The sequence below is a fragment of the Balaenoptera physalus genome (genome assembly GCF_965194825.1).
Source record: "Balaenoptera physalus genome assembly, chromosome: 21".
Taxonomy (NCBI): domain Eukaryota; kingdom Metazoa; phylum Chordata; class Mammalia; order Artiodactyla; family Balaenopteridae; genus Balaenoptera; species Balaenoptera physalus.
In genome coordinates, this window is record NC_138902.1 from 12,554,757 (window position 1) to 12,573,516 (window position 18,760).

The window sequence follows — 18,760 nt, forward strand, 5'->3', positions numbered from 1 at the left end:
GTAATATGTTGCCAAGGATCCCCATATATTATGCCTGTTTAATTTCCCAAATTTCAAGTGACTGTTGGTATCTTAACACAGAAGCTTTGACTAATGTATTTGTCTCCTAATGAATCACCCAGACCCAGGGTCTTTGTTTCGGTCATTCCACCTCTCTTAACAGGAAACCCAACAGAATCAGGCTGAGGTCTATTCATTCGTGGTCTTATGGAGCAGACTTGGTTATAAAGCTTCTGGATCATCAGGGTTTGAAGAACTCTAAGTAAACGAGGATGGTGTTATCTAGAGGAAGCTGGAGATGAATTCTTTGTAGCATGAATTACCACACATGTAAGTTATGCACCCACTCTCCATTTAAATGATCAAATTAGGGGTTTGTGCATTTCGCTTTCATAAATTGGAGGTTACAGAAATAATGATTTTTGCCTGTTTATACTGCATATTCTGTGTGTGTGTTTTGATTAGATTCATTTGAAGGGCTCTAAGAATACCCACTCTTCTTATAGTCCTATATAAAATGGTTTCTGTAAGCAGATCATCACTGACAATTCATTTTATTCCAGTGTAAAATTAAACAAGTGAGAAAATATCTCCCCAGGTACCTCAAAGACACAGTTGCATAGTTTGAAAAGGGCAAATTATAATCAAACTCAAAACCATGGTGTGTATTGAAAGCCCATTTCTTTACTGTCAGCCTGTTCTCTTGAAACCAGAGCATATGTTGCTCTACACATCTTTCAACAAGTAACCCTTTCTCTTAGCTGGGAGTAGATGATAATTCTGTTCTAGAAACACTTTTACAATTATCCCATCTCACTCTGAAGCTCCTGGCTGGATAAACATAATTTCATCTATGCCAAAAATAGACTACTAAGAAACAATCAGAATAAATATTAATAAATATCTCTATCAGTTGTAAATTCTCAGTACCTCAATAAATTATAACAGCATTCCTGCTACTGCTCATTTGTTTAATAAATAAGCTAGAACTCTAATTCCAAATGGTGTAAATCATCAATGCTGTTAGCACTGGAATGGAAGAGCTTCAAGTGATTATGGAATGGAAAAGCTTCAAGTGATAATGGTTAGGTTTTCATCCTACTTATACATTTTAGCCAAATAACCCCATCTCAACTTACATTTTTTAAGCACCAATTCTCTGAATCTTGGAAAGGGATTTTGCTGTCACCCTATCACCCCTTCTTCCAGCCATCTCCTCCAAAATAGTAAAACATTGACCTGTTAAAGCAGAGAAATTGGCAGCCCCGAGTCAAGCTAAGAGGAAATGTAATAGACTCCAAACTAAAGATTCAGCTCCCTTTTTAGGTCTAAACAATCACTAATGGGAAAGTAATAAAATTTGCTTCTGTTTGATTTTATCTTAGTAATACCATTCTGTCACTCGCCTTTGGTTCTATCCTTTTAATTAGGTAAATAAAAATCTTCAGTCATAATCTTTATCTTCCAATGCCCGTTAATCAGCTACCAGCTATAAAGTTCTTTTAAGAACTGATTAGTCTTGTGCTTATCCTGTAAATTAAATTTTTATGAAAGATTCTGGTGACAGATCCTCCATGATTGAATGACCTAAGTCCCCTGGAGTTTTTCCTTTGAATGAGGTAGGGGACTTAGTTTAACTAATTAAAGTCTTCATCCATGACTCCTTTAGTATGAAGTTGCAATTTGCTAGCATGGATTTTAAGAGTAGAATTTTAAAACAGGTACAGACTAAAGTTTTTGTGTTAGTTACGATTCTTTATTCTGACTACTGCTCATGGAAGAAGTAGGGGAATAAGTCTTATAATTAGTTTTGTATTTTTTCATTAAGATAACTTGAACTAGAGTTCCGGACGGTATCTGCTGTGGGAGTTGCTTGTTCTTTGGCGCAGTTCTCTGCCGTCTTGGTGGAGGAGCAGAGGGTTTCAGGAGGCCCTGTGTAAGACCTGCTCTGTCTGCACACGTGGCCCACAGGGAATGGCGCTCTCGAGCTCATCGAGCATGTGGCCCTAATCCTTGTATTTTGCACCCTCTGCGCCCTGCGTTCGTTAACTGGTAGCATGTTAAAGATGTTTCTAGGTAGACAAGTAAGGACCCAGAAAAAAAAGTTTTACAAATATTTTGGGACTCCTAGGCTTCGTTTTACAGCTAATCAGTGAATGAAGTTAAAAGAGCCTTGTCCCCACTTTCTTGGTACTAAAATGTTACCCATCTGAGTTCTAGTATCATATTGGAAATGCACCACCATCCCATCCCACTGTCCCTGGATGAAGATCTTTAACAGACTTGTAGGCTTCCAGCAGAGACCTCCTCGTGAGCCTGCAAGCGCGCTCAGCTGGGAGCCGTTGGCAGCAGCAGGCTGGTCTTCAACACCTGGCTTCAAGAGCGGGGCGGGACTCCAGGCGCTTGCGCAGGTGGTTGGCAAAATCCACCTGGGTCTGCGAGAGGACCTGGTTGATGATGGTCTTTGGCAGCCATCCCTAGAGTTGAAGGTAGAAGAATTTGGCCATCTTGTGGGTGACATTCCGCTCTAGACACTGCCATGCCCGATCACACACCTGGTGGGTTGCCTAGGCTTGGCCTTCTAGCTCTGTTGGTACGTGCCCCTGTTCAGTTGATCAGGGTCAGGGGCTGGAGGACTGCATTACTGCCCTGCTGTCATGACCGTGTCAGAAGCGCTGGATTTGCTGTCCAGACAGATTTCAACCCTGTCTTCCCAGCGGTGTGACCCTGAGCTAGCTACCATACCTTCTTGGGCCTAAGTTTCCTTCTTTCTAAAAATAACTACAGAATTGAAATTTGATATGAGAAGTAAGAGGGAGCCAGTGCAGCCTTCTGAGATGGTGGAATAGCAGTTAGGCCATCATTCCAGTGTCCCCTCTGCAACGGTCCAGTTCCCTCAAAGTGGAGGCTCTTTCCAGGTGTGTGCGGGATGATGTGGGAGCCGTAAGAGCCTACTTTGCTCACCGCCGCCTGTCCCGAGCCGCCCCCCGCCCTCCGCCCCTTACCTTGAGGTCGATGTTGAGCAGCCAGGTGAGTTTGGTCTTTGTGGGGCTTCCAGCCAGGGGATGGAGCAGCATGCAGGTGGGGCCGTGCTCAGCTCTGCCGGGTGAAGACACGTCAGGTCAGGAGGACAAGGCTGAGTTCTCGAACACTGACTAGTCTTCCCAGATCTCATCAGAGAAGTGTCCTTTGCCAAGGGTGACATTTAACAGTTGGCACGGTTACCAGCTCATCAGAACAAATGCTGATTGGAGCTGGAGCTGAAGCCTGGAGGCCTCCTGCGGTGCCTTTTAGTCGCTGGATGACGGGGAGGTCAAGGAAGGGTCCAGGGTGGTGCTGGGGCCCCTGGGAGACTCAGGTAGCAACTGTTCTAAGTGGTATGGGTTCTGTTTTAATCAACATTACAGTGGGACCTGAGCATACCAGCTAAACCTCAGCCCTACTTCTTTTTTTTTTTTTTTTTAACATCTTTATTGGAGTATAATTGCCTTACATTGTTGTGTTAGTTTCTGCTGGATAACAAAGTGAATCAGCTATACGTATACTTATATCCCCATATCCCCTCCCTCTTGCGTCTCCCTCCCACCCCTCTAGGTGGTCACAAAGCACCAAGCTGATCTCCCTGTGCTATGCGGCTGCTTCCCACTAGCTATCTGTTTTACATTTGGTAGTGTATATATGTCCATGCCACTCTCTCACATCGTCCCATCAGCCCTACGTCTTGTTTTAGAAAATTACTAAGGTTCTTAAACTTGCTGGGAGGGTCAGGACAAACTGGTTATGTAAGTGTGGCCAGTCTTGTCTTCCCCCCACTGCAATGGAAAATGAGACTTCCTCTGTGAAAGGAAGCTGAGGGTAGGAGCCAAGGATGGGTTTCTTAGAGCTGGGGATGCATCACGCACTTGGCAGGTGCATGTCCCCAGGCTGTGTTAGAAAAGGGAGCTTTTGAGGCTGCTGCCAGTGTTACCTGATGACGCCCTTCTGCTCGGGCATCTCCCCGTAGTGTGTGGCCATGCCAGCCAGCACACACATGGAGCCCCGGCGCTTGGTACAGCGCACACTCACGAAGTCTCGGGGCCCCACAAGGTTTCCTGCCGCCTCTGCGGCCAACTCGTGAGTGATGACTGTGTCTTTTCCAATCTTCTGCAGGACCTGCCAGGCCACAGAGAACCAGAGTCACTACTCAGCCAGGTGGGGGGCCGAGGCACACCGCAGCTCACAGCCCCCTCCCGACTGCTGTGGCCATCCTTCCGCCTGGGCCTCCCCACCTTGATCTCCTTGACATTCGGGTTCCACTCGCCCATGGCCTCCATGTGCTCCACGAGCTCTTCGTAAAGCCTCTCCATGGGCTGGTCCACTACCACCTCCAGCCGGAACACCTTGCCCACGTCTGGGATCACTTTACTCAACACTTCGTCCCCATTCGCCTATCGGCAGGGAAGAGAGGAGCCCCAAGGGAAAGGTTAGAAAAAAATATTCCCGGCCGAGGACACGTAGACAGTGCCAGGCAAGGCAGGAGGGGAACAGCCAGGGGAACTCTAGGCTAAGCCTGAGTAAGCCTGGAACCATCTCTGATTAAGGTAGAGGAGGTCATCTTTCCTGCCGCCTGCCTCGTACGTCTGCTGAGGACTGGGGAGGTAACCTGCCTGTTCCCGGGGCCCTTTTTTCTTGGGTGTAAATGTTGATGGGTGTGGGTAAGCGCCACCTGAGAAGGCCCTTACTTGACTTCAGAAGCTCAAAGATCCTGAGAGAGACGCACCTGGGAGCCGGGAATGTGGTTTACAACCAGCTAATTTCCCACACAGGTTTTTTTAAAAGTCCAATCCCTCATTTTACACCAGAGGGATGTAGGGCCAGAGAAGGTCAGTGAGATGCCCCAGGACCCTTAGCTAAGAGCATTGCTGGGCCTAGATCCCAGATTTCCCAACTCGCAAACTTGTAGTCTCTTAACTCTGAGAACTTGGAGAAGGAAAGATCTCACCTGAACTTTGGCCAATGGGCAGCATGTGAGCTTTTGGTGAAGATAAAGCCACCAAAGTCTCGGTAGAGCCGTTGGCCTTTAACACACGCCTTGTTCCCAGCTCCCAGTGAAGGGGCAGTGCTCAGGAGCAGAGCACCCCAGAGGGCCTTGGGCTGCCTGTATCCCAGTGCAGCCCTGTTGCGAGTGAGCCCAGGTCACCCCTGCGAGGTCAGCCATAAGGCGGGCTAACAGCACAGGCACTGCGCTTCAGCACTGGAACTTCTGACCCAGGGGGATGAGGCCTCTGCCGCCCCTGGAGTCCCCGTTTTGCATGGTCTGAATGGGTGTACAGTGCATTTGGAGGGGAGCTAAGGATGCAGGAACAACATTTCTCAAACGTGAGTCTCCAGGACATCTTTGTTGGAGGAAAGGGGTATCTGGGGATATATTCTTGGGAAAGGAGAATTCTCAAAACTGCTTGCTGCCCAGTGACTGTTGCACAAGGCCGGACTTCTGAGAGGAGTAGAGACCCCAGCTGGCCTTGAGCATGGCCCGCAAAGAGCGAGGAGCTGTGGGTTCCTCCGCACCCACCCTTACCTGCTGGCTCTCCTTCTTCCAGCCCTCCTGGTCACTGAGGATGCCCAGGGCCCTCTGCATGGCCTCCTCTCCCTGCTGGATATAGGCCAGTTCATGGTCGCTGTAGAGCGTGTCTTCCAGCTGAGAACCTGGACACAAAGCCACGGAGAGGCTGAGCTTCCTAGCCTCCCACGAGCTTTCACCCCTTTCATCTCTGAAGAGCCCAGACCAAAGCCATATGGTCCAGCCTGCAGGTTAAGTTAGACACGGGGGACAGGGAGGGGGTCTAGCCATGAACAACGCCATTCCCATCAAAGTGAGTGAGGACGGCTGGGGGATGCGGGGGGAGGGACCAGAGCCACATGCACATCCTTTGCCCCCCCACCCCCACCCCGGAGCTCCCCGCCGCTGGTAGAAGCCCGGAAGCCTCAGCACTTACCCAGCAGGGAGCCGCGACGCCGAACCTGGTTAATCCAGGCAGCTGGGGTCGGGCCCCCCGGGGCCTTCCGGTTCAGTTCCTGGCCGATGGCCAGCACAGCTTGGTGCCTCAGCCCTGCAGGGAAGGGAGAGAAACTGTCGCTTAGGAGCAGAAAAGCCCCTTAGAGAACGTTCCACCCCTTCATCTCATCACAGAGGAGGAAGCTGGCCTGGGGCAGAAAGTGACTTGATCAGGAATACCTCCAGGGCCCAGAAACCAGCCTGCCTTCTGGGCTGGCCAGGCCTGGAGGCAGGGGCCACACTCAAGCTTGCTGGTTTCCTTCTTGAAAGGGAGAGAAGCTTTGAACAACCTATCCTGCTACAGAAGGGGAATTACAGCCACCCGTCCCCTGAGGTCTGTGTGGCTTCTGCGTGAGTAACTGCTCCGTGTGCCCGGGGGTTCCCGCTGATCTAGAGAGAACAGCCCCACGCCGGGTACAGGTCTTCCAAGTGCAGCTTCCATCTAAACAGTGGCCACTTGAACCCAGTGTAATTAGAAAGGACTTGCTTAGGTTTGTCTGTGGTCCCTTCAGCGACAGCAGGGGATTGACTCCAGTGACCCTGGTTTCTGCCTCCTGACTGATGGCAACGAGACTCCCCACCTCACCCACCTTCCCTCTCTATGTGCTCCTCGGCTGTCTTACTCCCCTTTCTTGTCCTCCTCCCCGTCTCCCGCCTGCCCTGCCTCAGGCTTGCCAACACAGCTTCCCGGAGTCCAGGCTGACTCCTGCCTCTGCCACTGCGGCCCGGACTTCCCTGGCACCCTTGGTACCCATCCCAGAGAAAGGCAGAGTCAGGAAGAAGCCAAGAGAGCTCGGAGCCCTGGAGGGGAGGCTGGGGATGACAGAGTCTGGAAGGCACCCAGGAACCTTCGCATCCAGCTCCGTTCTTCAGCGCGGGGGACACTGAGGTATGGGGTAGGGGGAAAGGCTTGCACAGGCTCCCCCAGTGAGCGGCACCCCTGGGACTTGAGTGGCCTGTCCCCCCCACCCCAGGCCCACACTTTCCCCACTAGACATTGCCTGCGGGCTCCTGGTCACCCGGACGGGGGCCCAGGAGCTCACCCTTCATGTTGCGCATGTGTCTGTAGGAGCTCCCGGCGCACAGCTTGAACGTGGCGAGGAGCATGGTCCCTGGCGGTGGGGGCAGGCGTGGAGGCTGGCGGTGGTGCTTCTGGCCTCTGCTCCTCTCCTCCTGGGCCTGTCAGGGTTGGCCTCTGGGTCCTGCAGCCGCGGCTGGACCCTGCGTCCTGCGCCTTAAATGCCTCCAGCCGAAGGCTGTGTTTCATCATCAGGAGATAAAAAAGCCATCACTCATAGTGTAAAGGAAGGCACCAAGGATAGAGGGATTGCCTCACAAGGAGCCTTTGGCCATTTGCAGGGAGTGCGGGCGGGGGTGGGGAAAGGGCTTGGGAGGCTGCTGCCTGACGGGGTGGATGGAGGGGAGAGAAAAAAAAGGAGCAGCAGAGGTCAAGGCAATTTAGAAAAAAGTATGCACATGTGACAGTGGTTCTCAAGCAGCAAGCTGTTTAAAATGCAGCTTTGTAGCCCTCATGCTCAGAAATTCCAGATTTAACAAGTCTAGAATTGAGGCTCTGAAACCTGTATTTAAAAAAAAAATTCCCAGGTGATTGCCATGAAGGTATTCTGTGAACTGTACACTAGGCTTTGAGAAGCTCTGCCCTGGGAGCGCACCCAGGGCTTCTGATAGGGGACAGGCAGGCAGAGCTGGCAGAGGCCACCCAGCCCCAGGGTGAGGGGCCTGAAGTCTCGGGAGGAACGGCGCTCCCACCCGGTTCTACAAGAATCAAGTCGTCACCCCTGCGGTCGCTGACCTACAGTACACCCTGGAAGGAATTCAGGAAGACAATTAGGATGAGGCACGCTGTGCTCTGGGAAAACAGGCAAAGTAAGCCTTTAGACAGTCATCAATATTATAATATTTTAGAAATTTTTTATGAATCTGGATTCTTACATCCTCTCATACTTAGAAAAGCACTAAAATCATGAACGGAGAAACTCGTCGCTTGTGACCAGGAGCAACCTTCTACCAAAACGTGTGCTTGAGTGCAGGTACCCTTCACCTAAATCACACGTAAGCCAGCGTCCCCCTTGCCTCTCCCTCTGTAGAGCAGTTCCTCAGAGCTATCTGAGAGGCTGTTTCCCAGGCTATAGTCCTCAGTAAGTCCCCAAATAAAACTGAAACTCACAGCTCTCTTGTTGTATGTTTTTTTTCAGTCGACAGTTTTGCTGACCATGAAGGAGCACAGAGCTAATACCTTCTCTCCTCCGTCTGAACACTATGAAGATTCAGGACCTTGGTAGCAGCAAGGGCCTTTTATTCCCATCCACCTCCTCAGCGAGTCCAGACGAATTTGGGTGAGTTTCTCCTGGTTCTCAGATCTCCCAATTATTGGTTGATAATCCTGAGTTTTATTTGGTGGTGTATAACAGGTACCTGACGCCCAGTTGAAAGATACTCGGGGAGTGCCCCCCGCCCAGTTCTGCCTCCAGAAAGACACTGAATGGTCTGGACCGAGCGACTAGGTGTGAGGCTGGCCAAATGTCTTTCCTCAATTAGGCCAACTAAGGGGTGTCAGAAAGCCAACCTCTGACTAACACCCCAGCCAGATTGATGTAAAATACATACGGAACTTATCTTACAAGTACTTACTTAATTGGGAACTAACCACTGAACTGCGTAAGAAATTAAAGAATTCTAGTGGAAACCCTGATGGCTTAATAAAACTGTTAAAGGATCAAGATCAAGCATTAGTTACAGGGCTTCCCTGGTGGCACAGTGGTTAAGAATCCACCTGCCAATTCAGGGGACATGGGTTTGAGCCCTGGTCCGGGAAGATCCCACATGCCGCGGAGCAACTAAGCCCGTGTGCCACAACTGCTGAGCCTGCGTGTCACAACTACTGAAGCCCGCATGCCTAGAGCCCGTGCTCCGCAACAAGAGAAGCCACTGCAATGAGAAGCCTGCACACCACAACGAAGAGTAGCCCCCGCTCGCCGCAACGAGAGAAAGCCCGTGCGCAGCAACGAAGACCCAACGCAGCCAAAAATAAATAAATAAATAAATTTTTTAAGAAAAAGATTGGTTATATATGACTGATAACTGATGAGTATGGTTATAATTTTTATGACTTTTTGTCAGAAGTATTACTGGCTTTTAATCTTTGTTTTCTAGATATAAGGAAACCTTAAGCTAATTATGACTTATAGCAACTTGGTAAATTAGACCTTTGTAAGCAGAACTGAAACATTTATCTTTTCTTTCTACTTGATCCCTCCAGAAAATGGAAACTTTCAGGTTCCCAGTAGCCTTATCAGGTGAATAAGGAAGGTCAACTCCTGGCAGGTGCAAGAATGTCAAGGTATTTTGGAGACCTTGAGAAGAGAGGAATTCACCCAAATCTATAGTTATTGTGGCGGAATCTAATGGCAAGCCCTTGGCATGGCTTTCCTGGCTCAACTTGAGAGGCCTTTTAAAAGTTCAGTCTGAAATTCCTTATGAAAAGTTCCAGGAAAAACAATTTAAAAGAGCCTATATAATCAATTACACTTATGTAAATAATCAGGCCAAGTTTATTTTGCAAACAAATTAGCCTTAATTGGGCTATATTTGGTAGAAATGAAGGTGATTTTAGAGAAAAAAAAGTTCTAGTGGATATTAAGTTCTAATGTTGTCAACTGTCTTCCAAGTTTGTACTTACTGCCCAAGGCTCACTTCTTTTATTGGCTCCTTGTTATAGTATTGTGAAGTTTAATTGAATTATTAAAAGGACATTGTAAGTTTGTTTCTGAAGCTTATCACAGTAATCCTTGGATGAAGATCAGATGCCCCATGACCTGTAACAAGATTACATATACTAGAAAATATATCATTTAAAGGACTTTCTCCAACCTATACAGAAGGACCCTCCAATGAAAATAATGACAACTAGGTGACTTGATTAACCAAATAAATAGTTCTACATAAGATCAATGATTGTAATAGTGTAACCCTAGATATGGGAAGAAGCAGTAAGAGGGAAACTATTCCTGTAGTTTCCAGTAAGAGGGAAACTATAACAGACTAGTAAGACTGTTATGGGCCCAGTTCAGTAACAGCACATTGAGTGACCTATATCAACGAAATCCTCACCAGACCTAAGAATGAGCCTTCCTAGCGCCATGGGACAAATTGGTCGTGAAATGCCTCCTAAACCTTGGTCAAAACTATGACCAAGGGGAGGGTACTGCCAACCGAGGAATGTTGCCCACCATCCAGTTCCACAGCCCCTGCAGTCGCTGACCTATAGTTACCCCTAAAAGGACTTCAGGGCGAAGATCAGGATGAGGCACTCCGTGCTCTGGGAAAACTGGCAGAACTGGCCCTCAGATAGTTAGAGATTTTCAGGAGACAGTTTTTGTGAACCCGGACTCTTGCATCTTCCCTTACTTAGAAAAGCACTAAAATCATTAAAGGAGATACCTGCTTCTCATGACTAGCAGCACCCTTCTCTGAGACACGTGCTTGGTCGCACGTACCCTCTTCACCTACCTCACGTGTACTTCAGAGCAGTTCCTCAGAGCTGGGAGGCTGGCTCCTGGGCTACAGTCCTCGGTAAGTCTCCAAACAAAACTGAAAAGTCACAGCTCTCACGTTGTGCGTTTCAGCTGACGGTGCAAATGAGCTGTTCAGGGTCACACAGCTGGTCGGCGGCAGGTCTGGGACAAGAACCTTCAGTCCATCTTTACACGGCTCCTCCTGCAGCCCCCCGACACTTCGTGTGTTCAGCTGTTCAATTATTGATACATCCATTTCTATCAACAGCCTTTACCAAAGCCCTGTTTAGGGTCAGTTCCCTTCTCGGGTTAGTTCTGGAGCAAGGATGACACCTCAGGGCTGAGTCCTGTCAGCTCACAGAGCAGAGAGGGGAACTGGCCAGAGACACAAAGAGAGGGGGCCTGGGCCTGGCCGTGCCCCACGCCCTTCCTCATGCTTTCCCGAGTAACCTAGGCTGGCCTGGCATGAGCTGAAAGGTTCAAAAGACAGGGTATTGGGGTGCCCAGCCCAGTGTTTCCACTTCGGGGGGCCCTGTGGTCTGAACGGGGACTCGTGAGAGGCCCAGTCTCTCCTCTGCAGTTGCCACGCTCTGGTCCAGGCCCAGTGAGGGGGATCTCATTCCAGTCTGCATGCTGGTCTCCAATGACATCTTTTCCTCTTAAGGTTGACCTTGAGGTTGCTTCTGAGCCAGATTCACCTGGCAAGAAGGTCGGGGGTCGAGAGAATCACATTGAATTTGGCCCTGGTCCTGGGCCTGCCCCGCAGGTGAGACAGTTCCGTGTCCTGTCACCACTGCACGGAGATGGAGGGAAGGCCCCCCCCCCACCAGCTCTTGCTGTCCCCCTCACTCTAGAAAGGACGAAACAGACAGGACCTGCCTGGAGCCAGGCTGGGTGCCTGGTGTCCATAGGGAACAGGTGAGTCCCACACGCCCCCTTCAGGCCGTGCTGGCACAGTGAGATGCGGCCAGCGACCCGGAGAAACGCCTGTCCCGGGCTCCGCTCCGAGCAGTGGCTGCCTGGCGGCCCCGGCCCGCCCTCCAGGGCCCCCGCACCCGCCGCCCGCTTGAGCTGTGAAGTCCACCCAGCCTTCTGGAACTGGCTTGTCCCTTACTGTGGGTCCCCCTAGAGGGGCTGTCTTGGTTCTGGTTTGTGTCATGGCGTGTGCGTGCTCGCTGTGTCTTCTGTGGGGCTGGTTCCCCTGCCCTCCCAGCGCTCAGCTCCCGGCGGGGCGGGCGGTGGCACAGGGCCGGCGCCTGCTCCTTCTCTACAGGGAGCAGCTGGGGAGCTGACTCTTAGGAACCCTGCTTGTGGGCTTTGTTTCCAGCCCTCTCAGAGTCACAGGGAAGCTGGCACGCGAGGGAGAGCCTTGGCCTCTTGTTTGTCTCCAGCCTGAGCCAGCGGCGTGGAAAGAGGTCGGAGGGCCCGGGGAGAAGGCAGCAGGCCAGCCGCCCCAGGCTTCTCCTCCGTCCTGGCCCACGTGCGCCCTCGTGCGCACGTGCCTCTCGGTGGGGGAGGAGAGGGGTTACCATGGGACAGGCCACACAGATAACGTTCAAGGCCCTGCCATTGCTGTCCTGGGGAGAATCATGGCCGTTGTGACGGGGAGGAGGTGGTATGGGGAGACTGCAGGATCGGGGCACAGGCTGCTGCTGATGTCAGAGCCTGCCATTGACTCTGGGACGGGTGTGGGGTGCTGGTGACCTCCTCCTGGGCCAAGGTTCTCTTCCTCAGCCTTTCCAGGCTGAGCGCCTTGTTAACTCTCACGGTCCCTCTGAGCAGGAAGGTAGGCAAAGAGGTCTGGGAATTCCCTCTGGTTCTGGAAGTCCTCTGTGTCTGGCTTTGCTTTTGGATGAGGGCAGAGCCCCCAAGGGTGGAGACCAGAGGGCACCGCAGGCCGGGAGGGAAGAGATGCGGCCCAGGCCGTGCAGAGTGCTGGAAGGCCCAGGGCCGGGGAGGGAGGGCCCCACTCATTCACTCAGCAGTCCTTTGCGGCGTGTCCACCGTGTAGCTCCACAGTTACAGGGGAAGATGAACCAGGTGACCCCCGTGGGGAGCTGGAGGGCGGACGAGGAGGGAGCACCTGACGACACAGGAGGAGGAAGGGGGTGCTTCTGGGGGGAAGTCAGATTAGGAAGGAGTCAGCCAGGTGGGGGAGGGGCTGGGGGCGGCGCTCCGGGTCGAGCATGGAGCGGGCGGGGGTGGGGGCGGAAATCTGAGGGCTGCTCAGCCGTGGAGTGTCTGTAGGGCGAGGAGGGAAATCGAGGCTGGAGAGGGCGGCAGAGGTCAGAGCCAGCCGGGCGGGCATGGGAAGATTCCTCCGCAGGTTCCCGGGAAGCAGAGGCGGCGAGTTGAGGAGGGGACCTTGAGCTGGTGTGGCCCGGCCCCGAGGAGGTGAGTACTGGGCATCGCCAGCGGCCTTCGACCTTGGGCGTGCGGGGAAGCTGTGGACTGGAGGGCAGAAAGCACAGAGGTCGAGTTCAGACGGACCACTTACTTTATGATTGGGAGCCCCTCACTTCAGTTTGAACTTCCTCATCTATAAAACAGCGGCATGTTTTCTTTTTCCTTTTCTTTTTCTTTGTGTAATCCTCTCAGGGTGGTTATAAGGCTTGAATCAGGTAACAATACATCAAGAGCCCCCAGGACCAAGCCCTAACTTCTCAGCCAGTGTCTGGGCCCTCCCGACTCCCCCCAGCCGCCCTTCTCGTCTTGCCCAGCTCAGCGCGCTCCCGAGGTGCCCTCCACGTTCGGGGCAGCTCACAGCGTTACCCCCTGAAAGGCTTCCCTTTGGGCACCCTGTCCCCCTACTCTTTAGTTAGAATTCAATACCTTTGGGCCCCCCGGCAGACATTTATCACAGTATCAATAAGACTGTTACCATTCCCCACACACACCTTTTTTAAAAGACTGTTTTAAGAGCTGTTTTAGATTCACAGAGAAACTGAGAGGAAGGAACAGAGATTTCCCGTAGACCCTCTGCCCCCACACCTGTAGATCCCCCCTCTTTCCGTGTCTGTGAGTTCCGTCCGTAAGGACCTGTAAATGCCATGAGGACTTGGATCCTTTCCAAATTCTTGATTCCCCAGCACTTAGCACAGTGCTGGATAATTAATAGATACTGAATAAATGTTTAGTAAGTGATTGGGAAGCATGGAGCCTGGCACTTTGTAGATTATCAATAAGTATTGATTTTCTTCCAGCTCTTCCATCCTGCTTATAGGGTACATGCTTATTTAATATCTAAAGAGTGGAGCGTTTTTCCCCAAAGGGGCCATTGTGAGAGGGCAGCAGAAAGTTAAGGCAAGTTTAACTCATTGGGCTTGAGGTCATTATGGATTACCTCCCTTCAGAGAATATATATTTTTAAAATAAATTTATTTTTATTTACTTATTTTTGGCTGCGTTGGGTCTTTGTTGCTGTGCGCGGGCTTTCCCTAGTTGCGGCGAGCAGGGGCTACTCTTCGTTGCGGTGCGTGGGCTTCTCATTGCGGTGGCTTCTCTTGTTGCAGAGCACGGGCTCCAGTAGTTGTGGCACGTGAGCTCTAGAGCGCAGGCGCAGTAGCTGTGGCGCACGGGCTTAGCTGCTCCGCGGCATGTGGGATCTTTCCGGACCAGGGCTCGAACCCATGTCGCCTGCATTGGCAGGCGGATTTTTAACCACTGCGCCACCAGGGAAGCCCAGAGAACATTTTATGTAATCCAGCACTTAATTCCTCAATTTGAGTTGGTTGCCGTTATGTTATCACTCTTTATTATTATTTTTTTTTGGCTGCGCCACGTGGCATGCAGAACTTCCCCATCCAGGGATCGAACCCACGTCCCCTGCACTGGAAGCATGGAGTCTTAACCACTGAACCGCCAGGGAAGCCCTGTTATCATTCTTATTTGTACAGAGGAGACTAAGTGTAAGCTCAGTGAGGGGATGGAAGGCATCCCATGAGTCTGGGGGGACTCAGCAGATGATAATGGCTGGCGTGGAGCGCTCCTGAGCCAGGGGTGGCTCTAAGCTCTTCACACATGTTCACTCACTCCTTACCACCACCCAAAGAGCTGGTGCTATTAGATCCCCATTTTACAGACAAGGAGCTGAGAGGTGCCGCTGGACCAAGCTCTGAAGTGAAGAAACCAGGACGCACAGCCCGTGCTCTTCACCATTTTTTTTTTAAATTGAAGTACAGTTGATTTACAGTGTTGTGTTAGTTGCTGCTGTACAGCAAAATGACTCAGTTATACATACATATGTATATCCTTTTTCATATTCTTTTCCATTATGGTTTATCACAGGATATTGAATATAGTTCTCTGTGCTCTACAGTAGGACCTTGTTGTTTATCCATCCTCTGTATAATAGTTTGCATCTGCTAATCCCAAACTCCCACTCCATCCCTCTCCCACCCGCCTCCCCCTTGGCATCCACAAGTCTGTTCTCTATGTCTGTGAGTCTGTTTCTGTTGCGTAGACAAGTTCATTTGTGTCATGTTTTAGATTCCACATATAAGTGATATATGGTATTTGTCTTTCTCTGTCTGCCTTACTTCACTTAGCATGATAATCTTTAGGTCCATCCATGTAGCTGCAAATGGCATTATTTCATTCTTTTTTATGCCTGTGTGCTCTTCACGTTTTAAAATCTCCTGCTTCTCTCTGAAAAGCGGGGCCCATGTTTGCCTTTCATACCTGACAAGTCTCGGGGTGATGCTCAGCACGCTTATCGGTCCCCTTACACTGGTTCCCTTGTTCTCGTCCGCCTGCTTCCAGCAGGTGAGAGCCAGGGACGTTGGCAGGGGCCACAGTTAAAGCTGTCTGTCTTCCGTAATAGCCTGAACCAGAAGAGCAAACTGAAGGCAGGTGGGCTGAGTTTAACTTTCCAGATATTTTATTTGACCTGCACGCTATCTTTAGAAAATTTTGAATTAGTTGCCAACACAAACTGTAGGGACAGAAAACAGATCAGTGGTTGCCAGGGGCTGGGGAAGGAGGGAGAAGTTAAATTCACAGGGGCAGGGGTGATGGTGATATAACTATATGCAGTTGTTAAAACTCACAGAATTGTACACTAAAAAGAGTGAATTTTACTGTATGCAAACTTATTCGTCAATAAAACTGGGTCTCAGGGATGAATTCCCAGGCAATCTGGGTTTCTGACCTTGGATACGGCCAGCACTGGGCCCTCTCTCTTCCTTGCGGTTTTAGCTGCTGGCCGGCTGGTGCTCTGACACCGCTCAATGCTCTGCGTTTCCCGAGCAGCAGCATTTGAGACCATGTTCTACCCCTGGGTCCTGCAGCAACTGCTGCTGAATGTCTGAAGTTAGGGGGAAAAAAAAAATTTTTTTTTTTTTTTAAAGGAGAATAGGTACAAAATAGGAGGTTGAGAAGGGGGAAAAAGAGAGGCAAAGCGGTGAAGTGAGACATGAGAAAAGAAGAGGACTTGATTTTATTTTCTGCTCCCATGTAGCCCTGGCAGAGCCGGAGGAGTACACAGGTAGGGGAGTGCTAACCAGGGTGGACAGCCCCAGAGCTTTGGGACAGGTGGGTACATGCCATTTTCTAGGGTGGGTTTCCTAATTCTTTCAGGCTGGGAGGTCTTGGGTCACTTAGCTAGATACAAAACCTGCTTCGCTGGCAAAAGCAAGCACCCATGAAGCAGTCTCTTGCTCTTTATCCCCAAAGGGGTAATATGCAAGGTGGAGGTGGGGCACTGCAGTTGGGAGGAACACGGACTGAAGAGTATCTGTTGCCTCCAGCAACCCTGACAAGTCCTCCCCCACCCCCAGCCCCGTTTCCCTGGGATGCTCTTCCAGACGTTGGCACACCAGTCATCTCCAGACTCTTCATGCCTGGGGGGCTGTGGTCTCCAGTGAGGGCAGTAAGAGAACATCTCCACATTCAGTGTAAGGATCTCTGCTAATCACTCCACTCCGGGATGCTCGGTGGGTCCTGCCGTCCTCATCCTTTGAGGCCTTACTGGCCTCTGAAGCATCTTATCTGACCAGCCTGAATTCACTGCATTCCCCATCCACCCATCTGTCCATCAACCCGTCCTTCAACCCCAGAAATATGTACTGAGACTTGATATATGCCCGGTATCATCCTAGATGTGGGACCACAGGAGTGAACATGACAAAAATCCTGTCCTTAAGGGTTTACATTCTAGTGGGGGAGTGGAGCAGACAGTAAAGTGAAACTTATGTTGGACTGTGATACTTGCTCTGGTGAAAAGCAAAGCTGCCAAGGATATAGGTGGGGGAGGGTGGAGGTGTGCTATTTAAAACAGGTCGTGAGGGAAGGATTCTTGCAGTTATCTGGGACAAGTATGTCCTAAGCAGAGAGAACAGGAAATTCCGGCCTCGTCCAGGGCCTGCTGCATCTGCTCTGCCTGCTGGCCTGCACCACCTGCCGTCTGTACCTCACTCTGCCTGACCTGCCACCCATACTCCTGTGAGCAAAACTGAGGCCACTCTCCAGCCATCACATCTGTGTCATACCCCTGGGGTTCACGCTGACGTGGCATCCCTGAGAAGCCCTCCACAATGGGCAGGATGAGGGCATCTGGTTCTGCTAAGTATCCAGGGCCTGTTGGGAGTTTATCCGAGCAGGGGAGGAGAGCAGATACTGTGGCTTAAATTCAGCCGACAACATGCGAGGTAAGGTCAAGGGCCAAGGAAAGGGGAAAAGAACAGCTGGGAGAGAGAGAGAGAGACTGCTGTACCCAGTTACATCAGAATAAAGATCGCCAGGAAGGGGGCTGCAGTAGATGTTCCTTGTTTGTTTGTTTTCCTTGAAAGTGGTCTCATGGGAACCCCTATTGGAAGAAACTATTAAAGACAAAACAAAGGTATAGAACTGAGATTGATTCTGAAGCCTGATAACACTAGAGGAGTAGTCCAGGAAAAAAGCACGATTTCAGTACCTGCAGAAAGCCTGGACTGGGCAAAGCTGAGGGCAGGCCGTTGCGCTGAGCAGCAGGGGGATGAACAGGAGGGAAGCAGGGAGTCTCATTCCATCCTTCAGCTCTGACTCTTTGCTGCTGCCTGTGTGACAAAGGTCTAAAGGCAATACGTTATTACGCATAATGACTGAAGCCCAGCTATGGCTTGGAAATTCCTGAACTACCATGGAAATTGTCTCTCTTCTTTTTTGAACGTAAGAATAAATCATGACTCTTTTGATTGCATTTGGAATTCTGTTTGAAGGTTGAAAAGACGAGTACAGTGAATCCGAATCTCTTGAAGGTGCCGGATAATTCTGAAACAGTGGTGCTCAGAAAAAAGCAGAACGCTTACAGAATGCTGTAATTCTGCTGACTCTCAAAGAACATCTTCTTGTAGTGAAAGTTAGCCGCCTCTTCCACAAGTCTTCCCTTTGTGTGGGAAGTTAGTAACAAATTCGGGCTATTCAACAGTAAGGTTAGAGATGAAACACACTAGATAAATCATTAAGTGCAACTGTTCTTCACAAATTAGCTACGTTGAAACCAACCCAATGATGAATAGCTCAGAAGTCTGCATTTGGGGCAGTTTTAAAAACACCTGAGCTCTTAAAATGTGGTCTATTTAATACTATAAAATAACTCAAGCATAGGAATTGGCTATAAATATGTTCTCTGCAAAGAATGTCTTTGCTCAACAGATTATAAAATAAGTATCTGGAATAATTTTACAGTTAAAACTGAGAATCAGGGAGGATAAGTGACTTGCTTGAGCCCAAGGTGCTAGAGAGAACAGAGTCCAGGTTTTAACCCATGTCTCCTGTACCCTCAGAGTACAGCCTCTTAGGCTTCCTGTGTGATCAACATCATTCCAGAAAAGGGGCATCACTTGGCTTGGCCGAGAATAACTGAGATATATCAGTCACTGAAACACCGTTTTATCTGTGCTTTTTGATCACAGCATACGAGGCTCAAGACTCAATCTAAAGGACTAGAGAACCTAATGAAATTAGCAGAATATTTAGAGAAGTCGTTACGTGGATCTCAAGGGAACGCAGTTGGGATAGCTGTTGGTGAAGCAGAAACAGCAGAAGCAGGAGTGACGCTGCTTCTCAAACAAACACCAGCTTCTGTTATAATCAGTAAGTGCAAAACTTCACGGAAAGAGCCCTCCTCAAGCCTGAAAACTTGTTTTTCTTATCAGAAAAAAACACGACAAGGGGAGAAAGGAGGACCCGCAGGATATCTGGTATGAAAATA

At 50.1% G+C, this 18,760-nt stretch overlaps 1 protein-coding gene and 1 long non-coding RNA gene across 5 annotated transcripts; one reads left to right on the forward strand and one right to left on the reverse strand.

Moving 5' to 3' along the window:
* Nucleotides 1-1,734: 1,734 nt before the first annotated feature.
* On the reverse strand, nt 1,735-7,141 carry STAR (steroidogenic acute regulatory protein; the record flags this gene model as incomplete). The annotated part of the gene is made up of 7 exons (XM_082444390.1): nt 1,735-2,477; nt 3,006-3,099; nt 3,968-4,152; nt 4,269-4,427; nt 5,558-5,685; nt 5,976-6,089; nt 7,078-7,141. The coding sequence occupies 7 exons, from the start codon at nt 7,139-7,141 to the stop codon at nt 2,364-2,366; spliced, it is 858 nt and encodes a 285-aa protein (XP_082300516.1). The 3' UTR covers nt 1,735-2,363.
* Nucleotides 6,750-9,113, forward strand: LOC309651532. Of its 4 annotated transcripts, none has more exons than XR_014258207.1 (5): nt 6,750-6,923; nt 7,104-7,921; nt 8,009-8,085; nt 8,251-8,391; nt 8,467-9,113. It is a non-coding gene; the product is annotated as an uncharacterized lncRNA (long non-coding RNA). The 4 variants fall into 4 exon arrangements; XR_014258208.1 differs by having other exon boundaries at nt 8,482-9,113; XR_014258209.1 differs by having other exon boundaries at nt 8,841-9,113.
* The last annotated feature ends 9,647 nt before the right edge of the window (nt 9,114-18,760 follow it).